Source organism: Balaenoptera musculus, chromosome 4 (assembly GCF_009873245.2).
Source record: "Balaenoptera musculus isolate JJ_BM4_2016_0621 chromosome 4, mBalMus1.pri.v3, whole genome shotgun sequence".
Lineage (NCBI taxonomy): Eukaryota > Metazoa > Chordata > Mammalia > Artiodactyla > Balaenopteridae > Balaenoptera > Balaenoptera musculus.
In genome coordinates, this window is record NC_045788.1 from 95722066 (window position 1) to 95743979 (window position 21914).

The 21914-nt window shown below is 39.1% G+C and overlaps 1 protein-coding gene across 3 annotated transcripts in view; it reads right to left on the reverse strand.

Moving 5' to 3' along the window:
• The window catches only part of NXPE3 (neurexophilin and PC-esterase domain family member 3), a 54367-nt gene that overhangs the window by 7426 nt on the left and 25027 nt on the right, over positions 1-21914 (reverse strand). For all 3 annotated transcript variants that reach the window (XM_036851820.1, XM_036851818.1, XM_036851819.1), the window contains 2 exons: positions 17342-18096; positions 12869-12942 (listed from right to left, as the gene is read on the reverse strand). In XM_036851820.1, the coding sequence (XP_036707715.1) occupies positions 12869-12942; positions 17342-18096 (829 nt within the window). The remainder of the gene's footprint in view (positions 1-12868; positions 12943-17341; positions 18097-21914) is intronic.

Sequence of the window (21914 nt, forward strand, 5' to 3'; positions counted from 1 at the left end):
TGCATCTAATTTGTTTCTGGCTTTATGTTTATCTTAGTTTAGTATTTAGAGATTATTATCATTGGTAGATTTGTTTATTGATTTGATTGCTCTCTTCCTCTTTTTTTTTTAATATATAGATTTTTTTTTCCTTTTTCTCTTTTTGTGAGTGTGTATGTGTATGCTTCTGTGTGTGATTTTGCCTGTATAGCTTTGCTTTTACCACTTGTCCTACGGTTCTGTCTGTCCGTTTTTTTGTTGTTGTTTATTTTAGTATAATTTTTAGCGCTTCTCATTATTGGTGGATTTGTTTTTTGGTTTGGTTGCTCTCTTCTTTCTTTCTTTTTTTTCTTTTTTTTATTACTTTTTAATTTTTTTATTTTTAATAATTATTTTTTAATTTTTTATTTTAATTTTTTCTTTCTTTCTTTCTTTCTTTTTTTCTCCCTTTTCTTCTGAGCCATGTGGCTCACAGGTTCTCAGTGCTCCAGCCGGGTGTCAGGCCTGAGCCTCTGAGGTGGGAGAGCTGAGTTCAGGACATTGGTCCACCAGAGACCTCCTGGCCCCACGTAATATCAGTCAGTGAGAGCTCTCCCAGATATCTCCATCTCAATGCTAAGACCCAGCTCCACTCAATGACAGCAAGCTACAGTGCTGGACACCCTATGCCAAACAACTAGCAAGAGAGGAACACAACCCCACCCATTAGCAGAGAGGCTGCCTAAAATCATAATAAGGTCACAGACACCCCAAAACACACCACCGGACACAGTCCTGCCTATAAGAAAGACAAGATCCAGCTTCAACCACCAGAACATAGGCACTAGTCCCCTCCACCAGGAAGCCTACACAATGCACTGAACCAATCTTACCCACTGCGGGCAGACACCAAAAACAACAGGAACTACGAACTTGCAGCCTGCAAAAAGGAGACCCCAAACAGAGTAAGCTAGGCAAAATGAGAAGACAGACAAACACACAGCAGATGAAGGAGCAAGCTAAAAACCCACCAGACCAAACAAACGAAGAGGAAATACTCAGTCTACCTGAAAAAGAATTGAGAATAATGACAGTAAAGTTGATCCAAAATCTTGGAAATAGAATGGAGAAAATACAAGAAACGTTTAACAAGGACCTAGAAGAACTAAAGAGCAAACAAACAATGATGAACAACACAATAAATGAAATTAAAAATCCTCTAGAAGGAATCAATAGCAGAATAACTGAGACAGGAGAATGGATAAGTGACCTGGAAGATAAAATAGTGGAAATAACTACTGCACAGCAGAATAAAGAAAAAAGAATGAAAAGAATTGAGGACAGTCTTAGAGACCTCTGGGACAACAGTAAACGCACCAACATTCGAAATATAGGGGTCCCAGAAGAAGAAGAGAAAAACAAAGGGACTGAGAAAATATTTAAAGAGATTATAGTTAAAAACTTCCCTAATATGGGAAAGGAAATAGTCGATCAAGTCCAGGAAGCACAGAGAGTCCCATACAGGATAAATCCAAGGAGAAACATGCCAAGACACATGTTAATCAAACTATCAAAAATTAAATACAAAGAAACAATATTAAAAGCAGCAAGGGAAAAACAACAAATAACATACAAGGGAATCCCCATAAGGTTAACAGCTGATCTTTCAGCAGAAACTCTGCAAGGCAGAAGGGAGTGGCAGGACATACTTAAAGTGATATAAGGGGAAAACCTACATCCAAGACTACTCTACCCAGCAAGGATCTCATTCAGATTTGACAGAGAAATTAAAACCTTTACAGACAAGCAAAAGTTAAGAAAATTCAGCACCACCAAACCAGCTTTACAACAAATGCTAAAGGAACTTCTCTAGGCAGGAAACACAAGACAAGGAAAAGACCTACAAAAACAAACCCAAAACAGTTAAGACAATGGTAATAGGAACATATATATCGATAATTACCTTAAATGTAAATGGATTAAATGCTCCAACCAAAACACATAGACTGGCTGAATGGATACAGAAACAAGACCCGTATATATGCTGTCTACAAGAGACCCACTTCAGACCTAGGGACACATACAGAATGAAAGTGAGGGGATGGAAAAAGATATTCCATGTCAATGGAAATAAAAAGAAAGTTGGAGTAGCAATTCTCATATCAGACAAAATAGACTTTAAAATAAAGACTATTACAAGAGACAAAGAAGGACGCTACATAATGATCAAGGGGTCAAACCAAGAAGAAGATATAACAATTGTAAATATGTATGCACCCAACATAGGAGCACCTCAATACATAAGGCAAATGCTAACAGCCATAAAAGAGGAAATCGACAGTAACACAATCATAGTAGTGGAGTTTAACACTCCACTTTCACCAATGGAGAGATCATCCAAAATGAAAATAAATAAGGAAACACAAGCTTTAAATGATACATTAAACAAGATGGACTTAATTGATATTTATAGGACATTCCATCCAAAAACAACAGAATACACATTCTTCTCAAGTGCTAATGGAACATTCTCCAGGACAGATCCTATCTTGGCTCACAAATCAAGCCTTGGTAAATTTAAGAAAATTGAAATTGTACCAAGTATCTTTTCTGACCACAACGCTATCAGACTACATATCAATTACAGGAAAAAATCTGTAAAAAATACAAACACATGGAGGCTAAACAGTACACAACTTAATAACCAAGAGATCACTGAAGAAATCAAAGAGGAAATCAAAAACTACCTAGAAACAAATGACTATGAAAACACGATGACCCAAAACCTATGGGATGCAGCAAAAGCAGTTCTAAGAAGGAAGTTTATAGCAATACAATCCTACCTCAAGAAACAAGAAACATCTCAAATAAACAACCTAACCTTACACGTAAAGCAATTAGAGAAAGCAGAACAAAAAAAAACCCCAAAGTTAGCAGAAGGAAAGAAATCATAAAGATCAGATCAGAAAAAAATGAAAAAGAAATGAAGGAAAGAATATCAAAGATCAGTAAAACTAAAAGCTGGTTCTTTGAGAAGCCAAACAAAATTGATAAACCATTAGCCAGACTCATCAAGAAAAAAAGGGAGAAGACTCAAATCAACAGAATTAGGAATGAAAAAGGAGAAGTAACAACTGACACTGCAGAAATACAAAGAATCATGAGAGATTACTACAAGCAACTATATGCCAATAAAATGGACAACCTGGAAGAAATGCACAAATTCTTAAAAAAGCACAACCTTCCGAGACTGAACCAGGAAGAAATAGAAAATATAAACAGACCAATCACAAGCACTGAAATTGAGACTGTGATTAAAATCTTCCAACAAACAAAAGCCCAGGACGAGATGGCTACACAGGCGAATTCTATCAAACATTTAGAGAAGAGCTAACACCTATCCTTCTCAAACTCTTCCAAAATATAGCAGAGGGAGGAACACTCCCAAACTCATTCTATGAGGCCACCATCACCCTGATACCAAAACCAAACAAAGATGTCACAAAAAAGAAAACTACAGGCCAATATCACTGATGAACATAGATGCAAAAATCCTCAACAAAATACTCGCAAACAGAATCCAACAGCACATTAAAAGGATCACACACTATGACTAAGTGGGGTTTATCCCAGGAATGAAAGGATTCTTCAATATACGCAAATCAGTCAATGTGATAGGGACTTCCCTGGTGGCCCAGTGGTTAAGAATCTGCCTGCCAATGCAGGGGACACAGGTTCGAGCCCTGGTCCGGGAAGATCCCACATGCCGTGGAGCAACTAAGCCTGTGCATCACAACTACTGAGCCTGCACTCTAGAGCCCACGAGCCACAACTACTGAGCCTGCGTGCCACAACTACTGAAGCCCACGCACCTAGAGCCCACGCTCCGCAACAAGAGAAGCCACCGCAATGGGAAGCCCGCACACCACAACAAAGAGTAGCCCCCGCTCACCCCAACTAGAGAAAGCCCATGCCCAGGAACAAAAACCCAACACAGCCAAAATCAATCAATCAACCAATCAATCAATGTGATAAACCATATTAACAAATTGAAGGAGAAAAACCATATGATCATCTCAATAGATGCAGAAAAAGCTTTGGACAAAATTCAGCACCCATTTACGATAAAAACCCTCCAGAAAGTAGGCATAGAGGGAACTTACCTCAACATAATAAAGGCCATATATGACGAACCCACAGCTAACATCATTCTCAATAGTGAAAAACTGAAATCATTTCCTCTAAGATCAGGAAAAAGACAAGGTTGTCCACTCTCACCACTATTATTCAACATAGTTTTGGAAGTTTTAGCCACAGCAATCATAGAAGAAAAAGAAATAAAAGGAATCCAAATCAGAAAAGAAGAAGTAAGAAGTAAAGCTGTCCCTATTTGCAGATGACATGATAGTATTCATAGAGAATCCTAATGATGGTACCAGAAAAAGACTAGAGCTAATAAATGAATTTGGTAAAGTAGCAGGATACAAAATTAAAGCACAGAAATCTCTTGCATTCCTATATACTAAGGATGAAAAATCTGAAAGAGAAATTAAGGAAACATTCCCATTTACCATTGCAACGAAAAGAATAAAATACCTAGGAATAAACCTACCTAAGGAGACAAAAGACCTGTATGCAGAAAACTACAAGACACTGATGAAAGAAATTAAAGATGATACAAATAGATGGAGAGATATACCATGTTCTTGGACTGGAAGAATCAACATTGTGAAAATGACTCTACTACCCAAAGCAATCTACAGATTCAATGCAATCCCTATCAAACTACCACTGGTATTTTCCACAGAACTAGAAAAAAAATTTCACAATTTGTATGGAAACACAAAAGACCCCGAATAGCCAAAGCAATCTTGAGAAAGAAAAATGGAGCTGGAGGAATCAGGCTCCCTGACTTCAGACTGTACTACAAAGCTACAGTAATCAAGACAGTTTGGTACTGGCACAAAAACAGAGACATAGATCAACGGAACAGGATAGAAAGTCCAGAGATAAACCCACGCACATATGGTCACCTTATCTTTGATAAAGGAGGCAAGCATATACAGTGGAGAAAAGACAGCCTCTTCAATAAATGGTGCTGGGAAAACTGGACAGCTACATGTAAAAGAATGAAATTAGAACACTCCCTAACACCATACACAAAAATAAACTCAAAACGGATTAAAGACCTAAATGTAAGGCCAGACACTATAAAACTCTTAGAGGAAAACATAGGCAGAGCACTCTATGACATAAATCACAGCAGGATCCTTTTTGACCCACCTCCTAGAGAAATGGAAATAAAAACAAAAATAAACAAATGAGACCTAATGAAACTTAAAAGCTTTTGCACAGCAAAGGAAACTATAAAGAAGACGAAAAGACAACCCTCTGAATGGGAGAAAATATTTGCAAATGAAACAACTGACAAAGGATTAATCTCTAAAATATATAAACAGCTCATGCAGCTCAAATATTAAAAAAACAAAAAACCCAATCAAAAAATTGTCAGAAGACCTAAATAGACATTTTTCCAAAAAAGATATACAGATTGCCAACAAACACATGAAAGAATGCTCAACATCACTAATCATTAGAGAAATGCAAATCAAAACTGCAAGGAGGTATCACCTCACACCAGTCAGAAGGGCCATCGTCAAAAAATCTACAAACAATAAATGCTGAAGAGGGTGTGGAGAAAAGGGAACCCTCTTGCACTGTTGGTGGTAATGTAAATTGATACAGCCACTATGGAGAACAGTAGGGAGGTTCCTTAAAAAGCTAAAAATTGAACTACCATATGACCCAGCAATCCCACTACTGGGCATATACCCTGAGAAAACTATAATTCAAAAAGAGTCATGTACCACAATGTTCACTGCAGCTCTATTTACAATAGCCAGGACATGGAAGCAACTTAAGTGTCCATCAACAGATGAATGGATAAAGAAGATGTGGCACATACATACAATGGAATATTACTCAGCCATATAAAGAAACAAAATTGAGTTACTTGTAGTGAGGTGGATGGACCTAGAGTCTGTCATACAGAGTGAAGTAAGTCAGAAATAGAAAAACAAATACCGTATGCTAACACATATATATGGATTCTAAAAATAAAAATAAAAATAATGGTTCTGAAGAACCTAGGGGCCGGACAGGTATAAAGACACAGACGCAGAGAATGGACTTGCAGACACGGGGAGGGGGAAGAGTAAGCTGAGACAAAGTGAGAGAGTGGTATGGACATATATACACTACCAAATGTAAAATAGATAGCTATTGGGAAGCAGCCGCATAGCACAGGGAGATCAGCTTGGTGTGTTGTGTCCACCTAGAGGGGTGGGATAGGGAGGGTGGGAGGGAGATGCAAGAGGGAGGAGATATGGGGATATATGTATATGTATAGCTGATTCACTTTGTTATGAAGCAGAAACTAACACACCGTTGTAAAGCAATTATACTCCAATAAAAATGTTAAAAAAAAAAAAAGAAAAAAAATTATTTTGGTTTTATTCCCTTCAAAGAAGATGCCCTATTTGACAGTGCACACTTAATCTTTTGTCTTAGGTATCTGCTAATGCTTTGCAGGTTCAGGGTCTAAACTGAAAAGTAAACAGAATTTTAAATGCTCTTTTGGCCAATGTGATTATCAAAGAAAAATGGGGGTTAGGGTAAACACTTGTTTGGTTTATTCAAAAGCAATTTCTCAACATGCTACCACGTGTGGCTTTACCATGTCACCACACCTTGCCCAAAGCTCCTCACTGTATCATCACATCAAGGCTGCACAGTCCAGAGAGCTCCTGAGCAGACACCTGGGGCCCAAAGAAAACATTTACTGGAATGGGAATTAAAAGTGATTTTGAAGTCACAATAAGGGTCATAAAGAAACGGGTATATCACACAGGAAACAATTACCATTTCCATTCAAATGTTAATTACATTTACTATGAGAGTTAAGTCAAGCAAAGCAAATCAATTAGTGAACCTGACATTAATTCTTTAAACATTCAGCACTAGATAACAGAACATATTTTTAAAGTGAAATGTGTTTACCTACCTTGCCCTCTTATGGTCAACTGGGACAAAAACATTTCCTGACTAATATGATTTCAAGCAGTCTGAAGTTGTTTAAAAAGTCAGTGTTGCTTGGAGCTCAGAATGCATTTTCACATAAGATACCTGAGATATGAAAGCCCCTTAAATCAATAATATAACTCTTAATGTACTGTACAAGTGGAATGAAAATAATTAAAAAAACAAACATGAGGTATTACTTAATTTTATGGTTGTCTTGAACATTGACAGTGAAGGAAGTTTACAGGGAGGCGATTGTAAGAGCAGATATAAAGATCTTTATGCAAAATCAGGAGGGACAGTTTTGATTATTTGCAAGTAAGGTCCCTGCTTCTCTAAAATGTCCTGGCTTCTCTTTAAAAGCCCACAGCTTACATTTTCCTCCAAAGGGCATCATCCCATGTCATTCATTAGCCATAATAAGGGCTATTTGGACCACAAATGGGACAAAATGAGAGAGAAAAAGGCAGAGATAAATTTTCCTAAATGATCTAGAAAGAGCTGGATGAGAGGGATACTGTGTGAATTAAGGGTGGGAGGTGTGCGCACATGTGTGAACACAGGTCCCTTAATTTTCTGGCATGGAGTTAGAAGAACAGTAAAAGGCTGGCCAAAGGAAGAACACGGTTCATGAGGGGAAGGAAAGACAAGTCAGAGAAGAAATGGAGGCAAACAATTCCCTGACCGGGGAACATGGGCACAGGAGTGCCCGGGGACCACCTCGGGGAGGTAAGGAGTGAGGACAGCCTGCCAAGCTCTGGGCATGCCCCGTCCAGTGCTGGGAACCATACTGGTTTGAGTTTCCCCCCACAAAACCTTGGGAAATTGATTTTTTTTCCGTTCTATTTTAGTCCCCTAAAAGCTAAGCATTTTACAAAGGAAAGATGAAAATGCTATGTACGGTAGAAACACCTGTAGATTCAGAGAATGTTGAAAGGGACCTCAGAGAATAGCTAGTCCAAATACCTTTTAGAGGTGAAGAAAGCAAGTCAGAGTGACTTGCCAAAGTTTCTCAGAGAGTTGAGGAGACAGGAGGTAGCAGAGATCGGACCATTTACAGAGACCTACATTTATTATTTAAATGGCTGTGGGCTTCCTTTCCCCAAATGATATCAGTTTGCTGGATGTTATGCGTAGGATGTGAGTCCTTTGATTTCCTAAGTTAACTGGACCTGGACCTTGGTTTCATTACCTATAAAAGGGACAAACTACTAGTTATTCTGAAGGGCTGTTGTGAAAATTCGATACTGTAATAGTGTGAAAGTGCAGTTGTCACAATAAGGGGCCATACTAGAACGCTGGAAATGTTCTATACGCTGTAAACATTCTATATCTTGATCTGGGTGGCAGTTAATTAGTTTTCTATTGCTGTGTAACAAATCACCACAGACTTGACGGCTTAAAAACAAGGGGCATTTATTTTCCCACAGTTCTGCACGTCAGGAATCTAGGGCCTGGTATGGCTAGGTTCTCTGCTCAGGATCTCACAGGTGGAAATCAGGATGTTAGCAGGGCTGTGTTCCTTTCTGAAGGCTCTGGAGAAAAATCTGCTTCCAAGTTTGTTCAAGTTGTTAGCCAAATTCAGTTCCTTGTGGTTATAAGATTGAGTTTCTCATTTCCTTGCTGGTCGTCAGCCAGGGAATGCCCTTCAGCTCCTAGAAGCTGCCTACATTCCCTGCCCCATGGCCACCTTCATCTTTAAAGCCAGCAATGAAGAATCTCCCTCACATGGAATCCTTCTCACACTTTCAATCTCTTTCTTCTGGAAGAACCTGGTCCCTGTTAAGGACTTATCTGGTTAGGTCAGATCCACCCAGGAAAATCTCTCTTTTTTTAAAGTCAACTTTGTCATATAATTGAAGGGAAGGGTTTATATAAGGGCATGAATCACTGGGAGTCATCTTAGAATTCACCCTACAAAGATATGTACACATGTAAAACTCCATCGTACTGTATGCTTATGATCTGTGTGATCTATTGCATATCAGATAAATTTCAATAAACAGAGAAAATAGTAAAAAGCTATAAAGATGTTGATACTTATTCTATTGCTATTAAATCTAGTCCTATCCTAAACTTTCAGTAAACTCCCCCAAAAATATGAGCTCTAGTTTAGTTTCTGATGAGGTTAGAAGCCATCAAGGTCCCAAACCATTAGGCTATAATGGTCTGAGGACCACAGTGCAGATGCTTATAAAAATTCAGTAGTAATTCTGACACTGGAAAAGCCTGTCAGAAACCAGATGCTTGCCCTTGATAAGATAGTCTAGTCTAATTGAAAGCTGTGTTTCTTTGCTTTTGACTGGAATTATGCATGCACGGGGGTAGCACTGGCAATCTCAAGCAGTCAACCAGACTCTAAATATGCACCTGAGAAGAGTTTTACCTTGTACGAAAATCAATTAACTAATATATAAATTATGAAATGTCATAGGGAAAACAAAACCTTCAAAATATAGGATTCATAAGTGAAATAATATAAGTGTAAATATTATGAACACTTCCAAGGCCTGGGCAAAGAAAATATAAGATGGACCTGAAATATCCTGTGGTACCGTAAAGTAAGGAAGTGCTCAAAAAAAATAAGTTAATTAATTAAAAGAATGAGAGTATGTCAAAAGGGCACAGAAGCCAAACTAAAAAAGTTCTCAACTACCAAAAGTGGAACAATTTGAATAACTGAATTGGATTATAATCCAAAGAATGAAATAGTCAGGAGTCTATACTGATAAAATTAAATTAATGGTGAAGAAGGGACAACTCTTCCTTACAGAAAAATTCCAATTAATAAATGTCTTAAAAATGAGAGATACAGCAAGTCACCATTAGAACACCACAGAAATAACTGCTGCAGGGAAGATCGAATGATGAATGCTAAAATTAGTAGATGAAAGTTTAAGCAGAAACAGAATGTCTACATAGTCTCTGTATTAGTTTCCTGTAGCTGCTATAACAAATTACCACAAATTTAGTGGCTTAAAACAACACAACTTTATTCTCTTACAATTCTGAGGCCAGAAGTCCAAAATCAGTATCGCTGGGCCAACACCAAGGTGTTAGCAGAGTCACGCTCTCTCTGGAGGAGCTAGGGAAGAATTTGTTCCCTTGCCTTTTCTAGAGCTATATTCTTTGGCTCATGGCCCCCTTCTCCATTTCTAAAGCCAATGTCATGGCATCTTCAAATCTCTCTCTGCTTCCATCTTCACATGGCTTTCTGTCTTCTGTTTGAAATCTCCCTCTGCCTCCCTCCTAAAAGGACACTTGTGATTGCATTTAGTGCCCACTCATATAATCCAGATAATCTCCCCCCAGCTCAAAACTCTTAACTTAATCACATTTGTAAAGTTTCTTTTGCCATATAAGGTAACATTCACCAATTCAAGGGATTAGGATCTGGATATCTTTAGGGGCCATTATTCAGCCTACCACAGTCTCAAAGTACCTCCCCAGAATACTGAGTAAATACAAAGATAAAAATAATTAGTTTAGGGAATTCCCTGGTAGTCCAGTGGTTAGGACTCCATGCTTTCACTGCCAAGGGCCAGGGTTCGATCCCTCATCAAAGAAAGAAAGAAAAATAATTAGTTTGCAGTGGAAAACCGGGGTAGACACCAGTTTAACCAAGTGATCAAGGTTAACATTGTTAGCAATACGTATCGACATCGTGTATCCCCTCAAAAGGATACAACATCATTTCTGTCCTATTCTTTCCAAAAATGCATAACCTCATTCCAATTAAAAGAAAACACTAGACAAACCCAAGTTTAGAGAGATTTTAAAAACCATCTGACCAATGCTCTTCAGAAGTGTCAAAGTCATGGAAGACAATAAGAGCCTGAGGATCTGTCACAGAGGGAAGACTAAGGAAACATGCAACTAAATGCAATGTGAGATCGGCACTGGATTCTGGAACAAAAAAGGACATTAGTGGAAAAACTGATGAAATCCAAATAAACTCTATAGTTTAGTTAATAACATTATATGGATGTTAAATTCTTGGTTCTGATAAGTGTTCTGTGATTTCTTAAGAAGTTAGCATAAGGGGGGACTTCCCTGGTGGTCCAGCGGTTAAGACTCCACACTCCCAGTGCAGGGAGCCTGGGTTCGATCCCTGGTCAGGAACTAAGATCCCACATACCGCAACTAGAGAGCCCGCATGCCACAATGAAGACTCTGCACAGCCAATCAATCAATCAATTAATCAGAAATTAGCATAAGGGAAACTTGGTGAAGGCTATATGGGAACTTTGTACTATTTCCACAACTCTTCCTTAAGTCTAAAATTATCTGAAAACAAAAGATTTTAAAAAGAGGACAAAGGGAATGAAGGAATTAAGAGAGGAAGGCCGGGAGGGAGGGAAGAAGGAAGGAATTAAAGAAGAATGTGAGCCCTTCGTTTAGGATCTTTGAGTGCCCCCTGCTGGTCACTAAGGTGAATTTAGGTGAAGTTCCCCCAAGCCGGACTTCGTTGATTTATAAAGTAATTGTCCTTCTCTTTTCTTTCCAATTATTTACCTGCTCCGAGTCAGTTTTATCAAAGCCAGGCTACCCTGCTCCTACCGATTCATGGTTTCTTTCTTCTTCTAAAAATCCATCAAAAGCCCCACTAGTTACTGAATCTTTCTTCTCTCTAAACAGAATAGTACATCACAAACCCACAACCACTTCCTGGCTGAATCCAAAGACCTGTCAGGTGCAAGTAAACCATCCAAAGCTCCTCCCACTGACCATCCCACTGGACAGCCAGGGACATCACAAGGTGGGTGAGCCAGACAACCAGGGCTGTGGAAGAGGGGGATAGATTTGGTAGTGGGACGGGGCCTCCGGAGGTGTCAGATGTGAGCATATGAGGTGTTCAGCACTACTGGGTGATCCCATGTTTACTGATATCTCAGCTGTGGGGTTGAGGGCCAGGCAGATAAAAGGTAAGCAATTTCTATTAACGATGTTTCGCATATGTACCCTCTAAAATTAGTAACTCACTGGGTTCAAGTAAATCAAATACAGCTCTTTCCTAGGAAAAGATTGGGATTTCTTGTGGCACGTGACAGTGAACACCAGAGATACAGACTGACAGTGTCCTGCCTGCATCTGGGCCTCAAATTTTATTTAGCCCACACGATAGTTTTAAAGTTTTTAACTGGATGCCATGTTTTGAAATCTGGAGATATTAACATTCAAAAATTGACTTCTGGTTTTTCATGAAAAAAATCTATAGATCTGGCTGTGCTGGGTCTACATTTTTGCATAGCAACAATGTGTAGGAACTGAGAGGCTGCTCCTTTTAGATGGCCCTTGCTCTGCAGCTCCTTCCCCACCATTTACACAAGGCATGCATATGGTCAATACCCACACTGGTGGGTTCATATGTGTTATATACCTCATCCCTGTGGCGTTGGTGTTTGCACTATCTGCTCTGTAGGATACTACATACATGCTTTCAACAGCTAAAAGGACCTCATCTGCCATCTGCACCTGATCTTGGCCAAAAGGCCAAGGAGTGATCACCTTCCATCTGCATAAGCTCCTTAATAATGTTCATCCTTTCTTTCTACAAGTCACTATAGCTCATTATACCTATTCTGCAAAAACAAAACACATACATTTACTCTTCTAAATTTCATTCTTTTACTCTTAATAATATCCTATACCAATGGATCAGAATCACCTGGAACGTTTGTTAAAACACAGTTAAAACTGTGCCCAGCAGTAACCAGGGCATATTAAAAAGGAAAAAAAAAAAAAAGGGCTTTGTAACATCAGTGTAACTACAGAGCCTCAACACACTTAGCAGGAAAAACAACAAATCATCAAGCTCATTCCTTTTTACCTTTTATACTCCTGGGAATCACAGTCACCCAATCAGGTCCACTGGAGTTGATTGGCATTTTGATATTGACACCACTTGAAAGAGGAATAAAAAGAGAACAAGCTTAGGATTCAGGAACATTTATTTTCTAATACGTATCTTTATTTGCAAATTTTTAAATGGACAGGATTTCACAAAGCTTTGCTAAGATGAAATATTCTTATAAATGTTAATCAATAAAATTGATAATTAATAAACTAGGTATATTATAATAAGCAGGTTATATGGATACATAAACTGAATAAGAATTAAACAAGTTTTTAATTTTTCACTGCTTCGCCCTTAGAGTGCAAACTCCAAAATGACAAATTCTGTTTGAATTACTTACTTCCCTTGGACTCAGAGAACGGCTCACACTGATGAGAATGTCTATTTTGTCACTACTTAGTTTTCAGGCTGCAAGACTACGGAGCATTAAGTCATATGTCAGATTCCTTAGGCCTTGCCCAGAGCTGAGTCCTACCTGGGGACATGTGTCCCCAGATACGTGCTCATGCATGTACTCTGTTCATCATTACTATGGCTCTGTAGTGTCTGTTCCCCTTAATAAAACATGTACTCCTCAAAGACATGGATTATGTCCCATTCATCTTTCATCTTCAGTACTTAGCACAGGCCCTGGACTAGAGTCCATGCTCAGAAAATATCTGATAGAGGGCTGTGTGAAAAGGAGGGGACAGTGGAGTCCAGGAGAAGTATACTGAAAACATGGTGTAACTATTCCAGAAACTGGGTCATAATACTTAGGCCTCTTGCACTTAGACCAAAAACAAACAAAAAAATAAAATGCTAACTTTCCAAGCTCGATATGGGAACTTGCAGTCATGATATTTCATTTCATCAAAAATCAATTCAAAACAGATTTGTTCTTAAATAATTCTTAAGCTTCTACTATGTGCCAGGCACTATCCTAGCTGCTAGCGATATAACAGTAAACAAAACACACAGCATCGGGAATTCCCTGGAGGTCCAGTGGTTAGGACGCTATGCTTTCACTGCCGAGGGCCCAGGTTCGATCCCTGGTTGGGGAACTAAGATCCCACAAGCCAAGTGGTGCAGCCAAGCAAAAAAAAACCCAGCATCTCCTCCTTCATGGCACTGACATTCTAATGAATGAGGGAGACAGACAACAAGGAAGGAAGGAATTATAGGGGGCTATGTTAGAGAATAACAGCATTTCATGGATTATAAAAGTGACAATTAATATACATGACTTTAAGAGAGCACATAAAAACTACTTTCATGAGTTTAAAGCTTTAAGGTAAGGAAAAGAAGAAACCTTCACCACTGTAATCTTCTTGTAAAAATGTTTACTCTCAATCTAATCATGCAGAAACAATAAAGCAGCAAATCCAAATTAGGCAACATTCTACAAAAACAGCAACATCAAAATTGTCAATGTCGTAAAAACCAAAACAAGTTAGAGAACTCTTCTGGACTAAAAGATTAAAGAGACAACTAAACAGATTGTGTGTGATCAGAGATTCAGTTAAAATAAAAGAGATAGCAATAAAGGATATTATTGGGACAACTGGATAAACTTGAATATAGACTGCATATTAAATAACAATGTGTGTCAATGATAAAAGACCCAAGTGTGATCACTGTGTCATGGTTATACGTTGGAGAAAGTCCTAGGAGATGCATACGCCTGGGGTGCAGTGCCATGATGTCTGCACCTTACTCTCAAATGGTCTGAGGGGAAAGAATTATACACAAATACACACATATAAACACATAGAAAGAGAGAAAGCAAATGCGGCAAAACATAACAATGGTGAGTCTAAGTTAACGGTATATGGGTGCTCACCGTTGTTATTCCTGCAGGGTTTCTACAGATCTGAACTTTTTTAATACAAAGTTAGAAAGAAAAAAAAGTATAAATCATGCTAAAATAAAAGGGAAGCTTTTAATATGATAAGCTCATTCTTTCAAAAGACATTCTCTTATTATCAGAATCTTTTAAGCAAAGTACTATGGTTCTTTCTAAAACCAACACTTTTTTTTTTTTCCTTGAGAGATTAGATCACCTTAATTGTCCAACTGTCATTTGGGAACCAAAGACCAAGGCTAAGCTTCTTAATCCTTTTCTGAATTAAGCAACATTACGAGCCACCAAGGAAGGAGGTAAAAATGAGCGTAGCTTAACATATTCAGGCCATGAGCTCAAAATACTACACTCAAAGATCCCTCAAGGGGCTTCCCTGGTGGCGCAGTGGTTGAGAATCTGCCTGCCAATGCAGGGGACACGGGTTCGGGCCCTGGTCTGGGAAGATCCCACATGCCGCGGAGCAACTGGGCCCGTGAGCCACAACTACTGAACCTGCGCGTCTGGAGCCTGTGCTCCGCAACAAGAGAGGCCGCGATAGTGAGAGGGCCGCGCACCGCAATGAAGCGTGGCCCCCGCTTGCCGCAACTAGAGAAAGCCCTCGTACAGAAACGAAGACCCAACACAGCCAAAAATAAATAAATAAATAATTAATTAATTTTTTTTAAAAAAAATCCCTCAAATGATCAATTTCAATCTTTCTCTTTTTCTTTTCAGTTAGCCTAATGCAAAATTTCAGAATTTTAACAGAGTAAACAATGCAAAAAAAAAATCTGTATCAGGACTCTGTCAAATGTTTGGTTTCCAAACACTTATGGCACCTCAAACGCTTTCCCGGAAAACCTCCAGGTAAGTAGAATTTTTTTTAATGATTCTACTACAAAGTACCATCAGCCAGCCTCATCCAGGATATGCAAGTAAAGGCAGGGGCAGACATTATTTTATCCTTCTGGATTCACAGGTGTTCTTTGATTTTAATGGTAGGATTTAGTGTTAGGAACATTTTAAATTTTACACTAACTTAATTCTCTAACCTTTTTCCCACTTTTTTCCACGTGGAATTTCAGTAAATTACATGCTATGCTTCCTCCTCTTTGCTAAGCCACTGAGTAGACTGACAACACAACTCTAAAAGGGAGTAAGACTTTAAAAAATGGTCCACGTCAAAAAAAATCTTAAAAAAAAAAAGTTATTTAAAATAATAAAATAAAAGGGGGTAACTGAACAGTCTTCATACATAGGCAAAAAGTACACAGAAATAAAATCATCTGCTCATAGTCATTGATAAATAATGTGTCTAAGATCTGAATCCAAGAATAAAACTAAAGTCCTTTTATACTGAGCCACAAAAAACTAGGCAGTCCCCTCGAGAACAGTACAGCGAATACAATGGGAGTAGTGCTCCCTCTGCTGGCCTTCTAAAAGCATGGCATCAAATATGTACTTAAAACTGTTACGACCAAAAGCTGACTCAGGAAGTAAAAAATCAGTTTCATTTTAGGAGCTCCTACAGACCACATATCTTATGGTAGGAACTATTCCCCCACCAAGTAATGAGTGGACATAAAACATTAAAAGTTTTAGAATGCCCAGATACACTCAACAAAGATCCCTCTCTACAAGGGAATTATTTTTTTATATAAATTTATTTATTTTTAATTTTTATTTTATTTTTGGCTGCGTCAGATCTTTGTTGCTGCGTGCAGGCTTTCCCTAGTTGTGGCGAGCGGGGGCTACTCTTCGTTGCAGTGCGTGGGCTTCTCTTTGCGGTGGCTTCTCTTGTTGTGGAGCATGGGCTCTAGAGCACAGGCTCAGTAGTGGTGCACAGGCTTAGTTGCTCCGCAGCATGTGGGATCTTCCCGGACCAGGGCTCGAACCCGTGTCCCCTGCATTGGCAGGTGGATTCTTAACCACTACGCCACCAGGGAAGCCCAGGGGAATATTTTAAAAGTATAGATTTCATTTAAAAATAAAAAATGTTTTACATTCTCTCAAATAATTGTACTTTCTGACTATGTTATTTTTCTTTTTATTCCTTAAGAATGTTATTTTATTTCAGAACTATATGGAATGCAATAATTTCAACAACTATTAACCTTCAAAAATATAGTTTGCTGTGGTATTCCTGGCTTCCCATGCTTATCATTAAACCAATCCAGCAATGTTACCATATTCATAGTCTTTTTCTTATCAATAAATGTTTATATGATTTTAACAACTAATAATGTCACTTAAAACTTTTTTCAGTTTATTAGACATGAAGCTAAAACACTAGCCTGACTATAAGACCTCTAGCAGCCCTGTCCTTGGATGATTTTTTTTATCTGTTCTGTGAATAACTGATCTTGCTTATACAGATATGCTATGCAATTCTGAAGTTAAAGATATTAAGGTAAAAGAACAAAAATTTAAGGTCATTAATTTGAACTGAAATAAGCACGCTAATCACAAAATATAAATATTTATTTTCTTACCACCTCTCCTGAATTGGGCCAAGTTCAGAAAGATATAAGAAGCACATAACCAAAACAAGAAAGTCTCCTAAGTAGGACAAAGACAATGGAAAGGGACCTATTAAATTACCCCCTACAGCAAGGAGCATGTACCTCTGGAAGAAAGCATTCTCTGCAGCAGTTAGGAGGCCCTTCAGGTATCCGCCCTTGAAATGGTTAATTCTGCTACTGCAAGGGAGCTTCTTTGGTTTGAAGCAGAACCAGGGTTCTCCGGTATAGAGATCCGTAAAGTTGCACAGAGGAAGACTCCCAGGAAGACACACGTTACACTCTGTAGTTTCAGAAATTCTTCCTGAACGGAAGAGGCTCTTGAAATAGACCCTGTCTGGTTTCTCTTCCTGTAGGTTCTGAAGAACTCTGATCCCTTCACTGGGGTGGACCAGAGATATGGACACTTTAACTCTGCCTGGCCAGAGCAGAGTAAAAAAGACCTTGTAAAACCCATTCTGGTAGTCCACCACTCTACCCACGGCCCCTGCCTGCAGCTTAGGGGAGTGGATTCTGGCCTGCAGGTAGTCTCCACCATACTTCTTGGGCTTTCTTTGAAAATCCTGTACATGAACCAGCACCTCTAGCTGGCTTCCCACCTTGAAGAAGGCTGCAGAGTTCAAGATGACAAAGTAGCTGGAAGAAGGGTCAGTGCTCTTCAAAAAGGGGACTGGACCCACATCAGGCACCTGCCACTGTAAGGCGGCCAACAAGGAGTCCTCCTCCAGGCGCTCCCGGCTGGACAGAGTCTGGTGCTCATAGCCACAGTAAGGATTCCGGCTAATTCCTGTCACCTGGGAGAAAACAAACTGTCCACCACTGTCGATGAATGTGGCTGCTGCAGTCTCATGGTCCAAGTACTGAAGAGAAAGACACAAACAGAAACCACAGCTACAATAAATCTCCTTATAGTCAACAAATAAATCCTTGCTTCAGCTTAAATTTTAATAAAACTTACTTGAGATGACATTGTTTCAAAACCCACAGCTCACCAGTTTTACAGGTTCCCACAGCAAATATCAGAGAAAAATCCCTTTGGTGCTTCCAGAAGGAGAAAGGGAAAAGGAATCATTTTGAAGGACAGTAGTCCCCCTTTATCCACAGGAGATACTTCCAAGATCCCCAGTGGATGCCTGAAACTGTAGGTCACATCAAACCCTATATATACCGCTTTTTCCTACACATATATACCTATGATAAAGTTTAATTTATAAATTAGGCACAGTAAGAAATTAACAATAACTAATAATAAAATAGAACAATTATAATAATATACTAGAATAAAAGTTATGTGAATGAGGTCTCTGTCAAAATATCTTTTTTTTCTAATTTATTTGGCAGCACTGGGTCTTAGTTGCGGCATGCAGGATCTTTGTTGTGGTGTGCGGGATCCTCATTGCCGCGTGTGGGATCTTTCAGTTGCAGCATGCAAACTCTTAGTTGCAGCATGCGAAGTCTTAGTTGCAGCCATGCGTGTGGGATCTAGCTCTCCAACCAGGGATCGAACCCGGGCCCCCTGCACTGGGAGCATGGAGTCTTAGCCACTGGACCACCAGGGAAGTCCCTCTCTCAAAATATCTTATTAGTGTACTGTCCTTCTTCTTCTCGTGATGGTGTAAAAGGATAAAAGGCCTATGTGATGAGATGAAGTGAGGTGAATGACACAGGCATTGTGACGTAGCGTTAGGCTACTACTGACCTTCTGACAACACGTCAGAAAAAGGATCATCTGTGTCGGGTGATCGTGGATTGAGCTACAATGATGTCAGTGGTTGTGGATCCTGGGTGGGAAACAGCAGGATGGCACAAGATTTCACGACACTACTCAGAACAACACACAATTTCAAACTGGTAAGTTGTTTATTTCTGGAATTTTCCATTTAATATTTTCAGATCATGGTTGACCATGGGTAAATGACACCACAGAAAGCGAAACAGTGGATGGTGGGACTACTGAATATCAGAATATTCCATTCTTCTTAACAAGGCCTGCCCTCAAGAAAAACTATTTTACCAGAGCCTAATCTACTGAGGTTTTACCAGAGCCTAACCTACCGAGGTTCTATAAGAGCCTAACCAAACTGCGGTAAGGGACATACCCAACTCCAGCCCACTCTAACCATTCTATCCAATTTAAGGGTTGGGGGTAAGACTAAGAAACAATTCTGAAGTTCACAGACTCACTAAAGGACTGAGGATCATAGGACTATAAAATGTTTCACCTCCCCTACACCTCACCCCCACACCACTAAAAGCCTATTTATTGGAGTTCGTTTTACCCAGTACATCATGTCCAGCTTTCAACAAAAATTACAAGACATACTAAAAGGAAAAAAATACAGCAATTATCAAGGGACAGGAGGGAGGAATTAGGAATATTTTGTTATTAATAAGGTACCTGCACTACCCATGAAGCAGTATGGTATTATTTGATAGTGGACTTGAGTTGCTTGTAAATGCATACTGAAAACTCTAGGGCAACCACTTAAAGTAAAATGAGAAATATAACTGATACACTAAGAAAGGAGACAAAGTGGAATCTATAAAATGCTCAATTAGGGACTTCCCTGGTGGTCCAGTGGTTAAGGTTCCGCCTTCCAATGCAGGGGATGCAGGTTCCATACCTGGTCAGGGAACTAAGATCCCATATGCTGCGGGGCAACTAAGCCCACGCGCCACAACTACTGAGCCCAAGCACCTCAACTAGAGAGCCCGCATGCCACAACTACAGAGCCCATGCACTCTGGACCCTAAGCACCACAACTAGAGAGAAGCCCGTGTGCCACAACTAGAGAGAAGCCCGCACGCCACAACTAGAGAGTAGCCCGCATGCCACAACTAGAGAGTAGCCCTCGTGCTGCACAAAGAGCCTGTGTGCAGCAACGAAAGATCCCTCATGCCACAACTAAGACCCCATGCAACCAAAAATAAAAATAAATAAATAAAATAAATATATTTTTTTAAATGCTCATTTAAAACCACAAGAGTCAGAAAAAGAGCAGAAGACAAAAATAGGAACAAAGAACAAGGACAATGAATAGAAAACAGTAACAACTATGGCAGGTATTAATCCAACTATATCAATAATCACCTTGAACATCAATGGACTAAAGGCACCAGTTAGAAGACAGAGGTTGTCAGACTCCATTATATGTTGTCTCTAGGAAACCTACTTTAAATATAAACACTTATATAGATTAAAAGTAAGTGGATGGAGAAAGATATACCAGGTTAGAACTAATCAAAAGAAAGCAGGAATAGTTATATTAACTTCAGACAGAGTAGACTTCAGAGCAAGGAAATTCATCAGAGATAAAGAAGGATATTACATAATAATAAAAGGGTCAATTCTCCAAGAAGACATAACAATCTTTAACATGTATGTGCCTAACAACAGAAAGTCAAATATGTGAGGCAAACACTGATAGAACTGCAAGAAAAAATAGATGAATTCACTATTGTAGTTAAAGTCTTCAATACCCCACTATCAGAAATGGATGGATCCAGCAAGCAGAAAGTCAGTGAGGACACAGTTGAACTCAACAGCACCACCAATCAACTAGATATGATGGGCATCTATAAACTACTTACCTAGCAACAGCAGATTACACATTCTTCTCAAGCTCACATGAAAGATGCACAAAAACAGATCATATTCTGGGCCATAAAACATACCATAAAAAATTGAGAAGAATAGAAATCATACAATGTCTGCTCTTAGACTACAATGCAATTAAACTAGAAATTAATAAGAGAAAGATAGCTAGGAAATCCCCAAATACCTGGAGATTAAACAACACGTTTCTGGGAATTCCCTGGCAGTCCAGTGCTTAATACTCCACGCTCTCAGTGCTGAGGGCCCAGGTTCAATCTCTGGTCGGGGAACTAAAAAAATCTCACAAGCCACGAGGGGTGCCCAATAAATAAATAAACAAATAAATAAATAATAAAATAACATAAACAACACACTTCTAAATAAAACAAGGGTCAAAGAAGAAACATCAATAGAAAATTTAAATCTTTTTAGTTAAATGAAAATGAAAACACAACTTATCAAAATTTACGGCATGCCGTAAAAGTAGGTCTTAGAGGGAAATTTACAGCACTGAATGCACATTATTAGAAAAGAGGAAAGATCTAAAATCAATCATCTAAACTCCAACCTTAGGAAACTAGAAAAAGAAAAGCAAATCAACTCCAAAGTAAGGAGAAGAAAAGAAATTAGAAATTAGAGCAGAAATCAATGAAACTGAAAACAGGAAATCAATAGAGAAAAGATAATGAGGCCAAAAGCTGGTTCTTTGAAAAGATCAATAAAATCAATAAGCCTGCAGCAAGGCTAACTAAGGAAAAAAGACAGGACACAAATTACCATTATCAGAAATGAAAGAAGAGACATCACTACAGATCCCATAGACATTAAAAGAATAATCAAGGGACTTCCCTGGTGGTGCAGTGGTTAAGAATCCGCCTGCCAATGCAGGGAACATGGCTTCAAGCCCTGGTCGGGGAAGATCCCACATGCTGCGGAGCAACTAAAACCATGCACCACAACTACTGGGCCTGCGCTCTAGAGCCCGCAAGCCACAGTTACTGAAGCCTGCACGTCTAGAGCCCATGCTTCGCAACAAGAGAAGCCACTGCAATGAGAAGCCCGCGCACCGCAATGAAGAGTAGT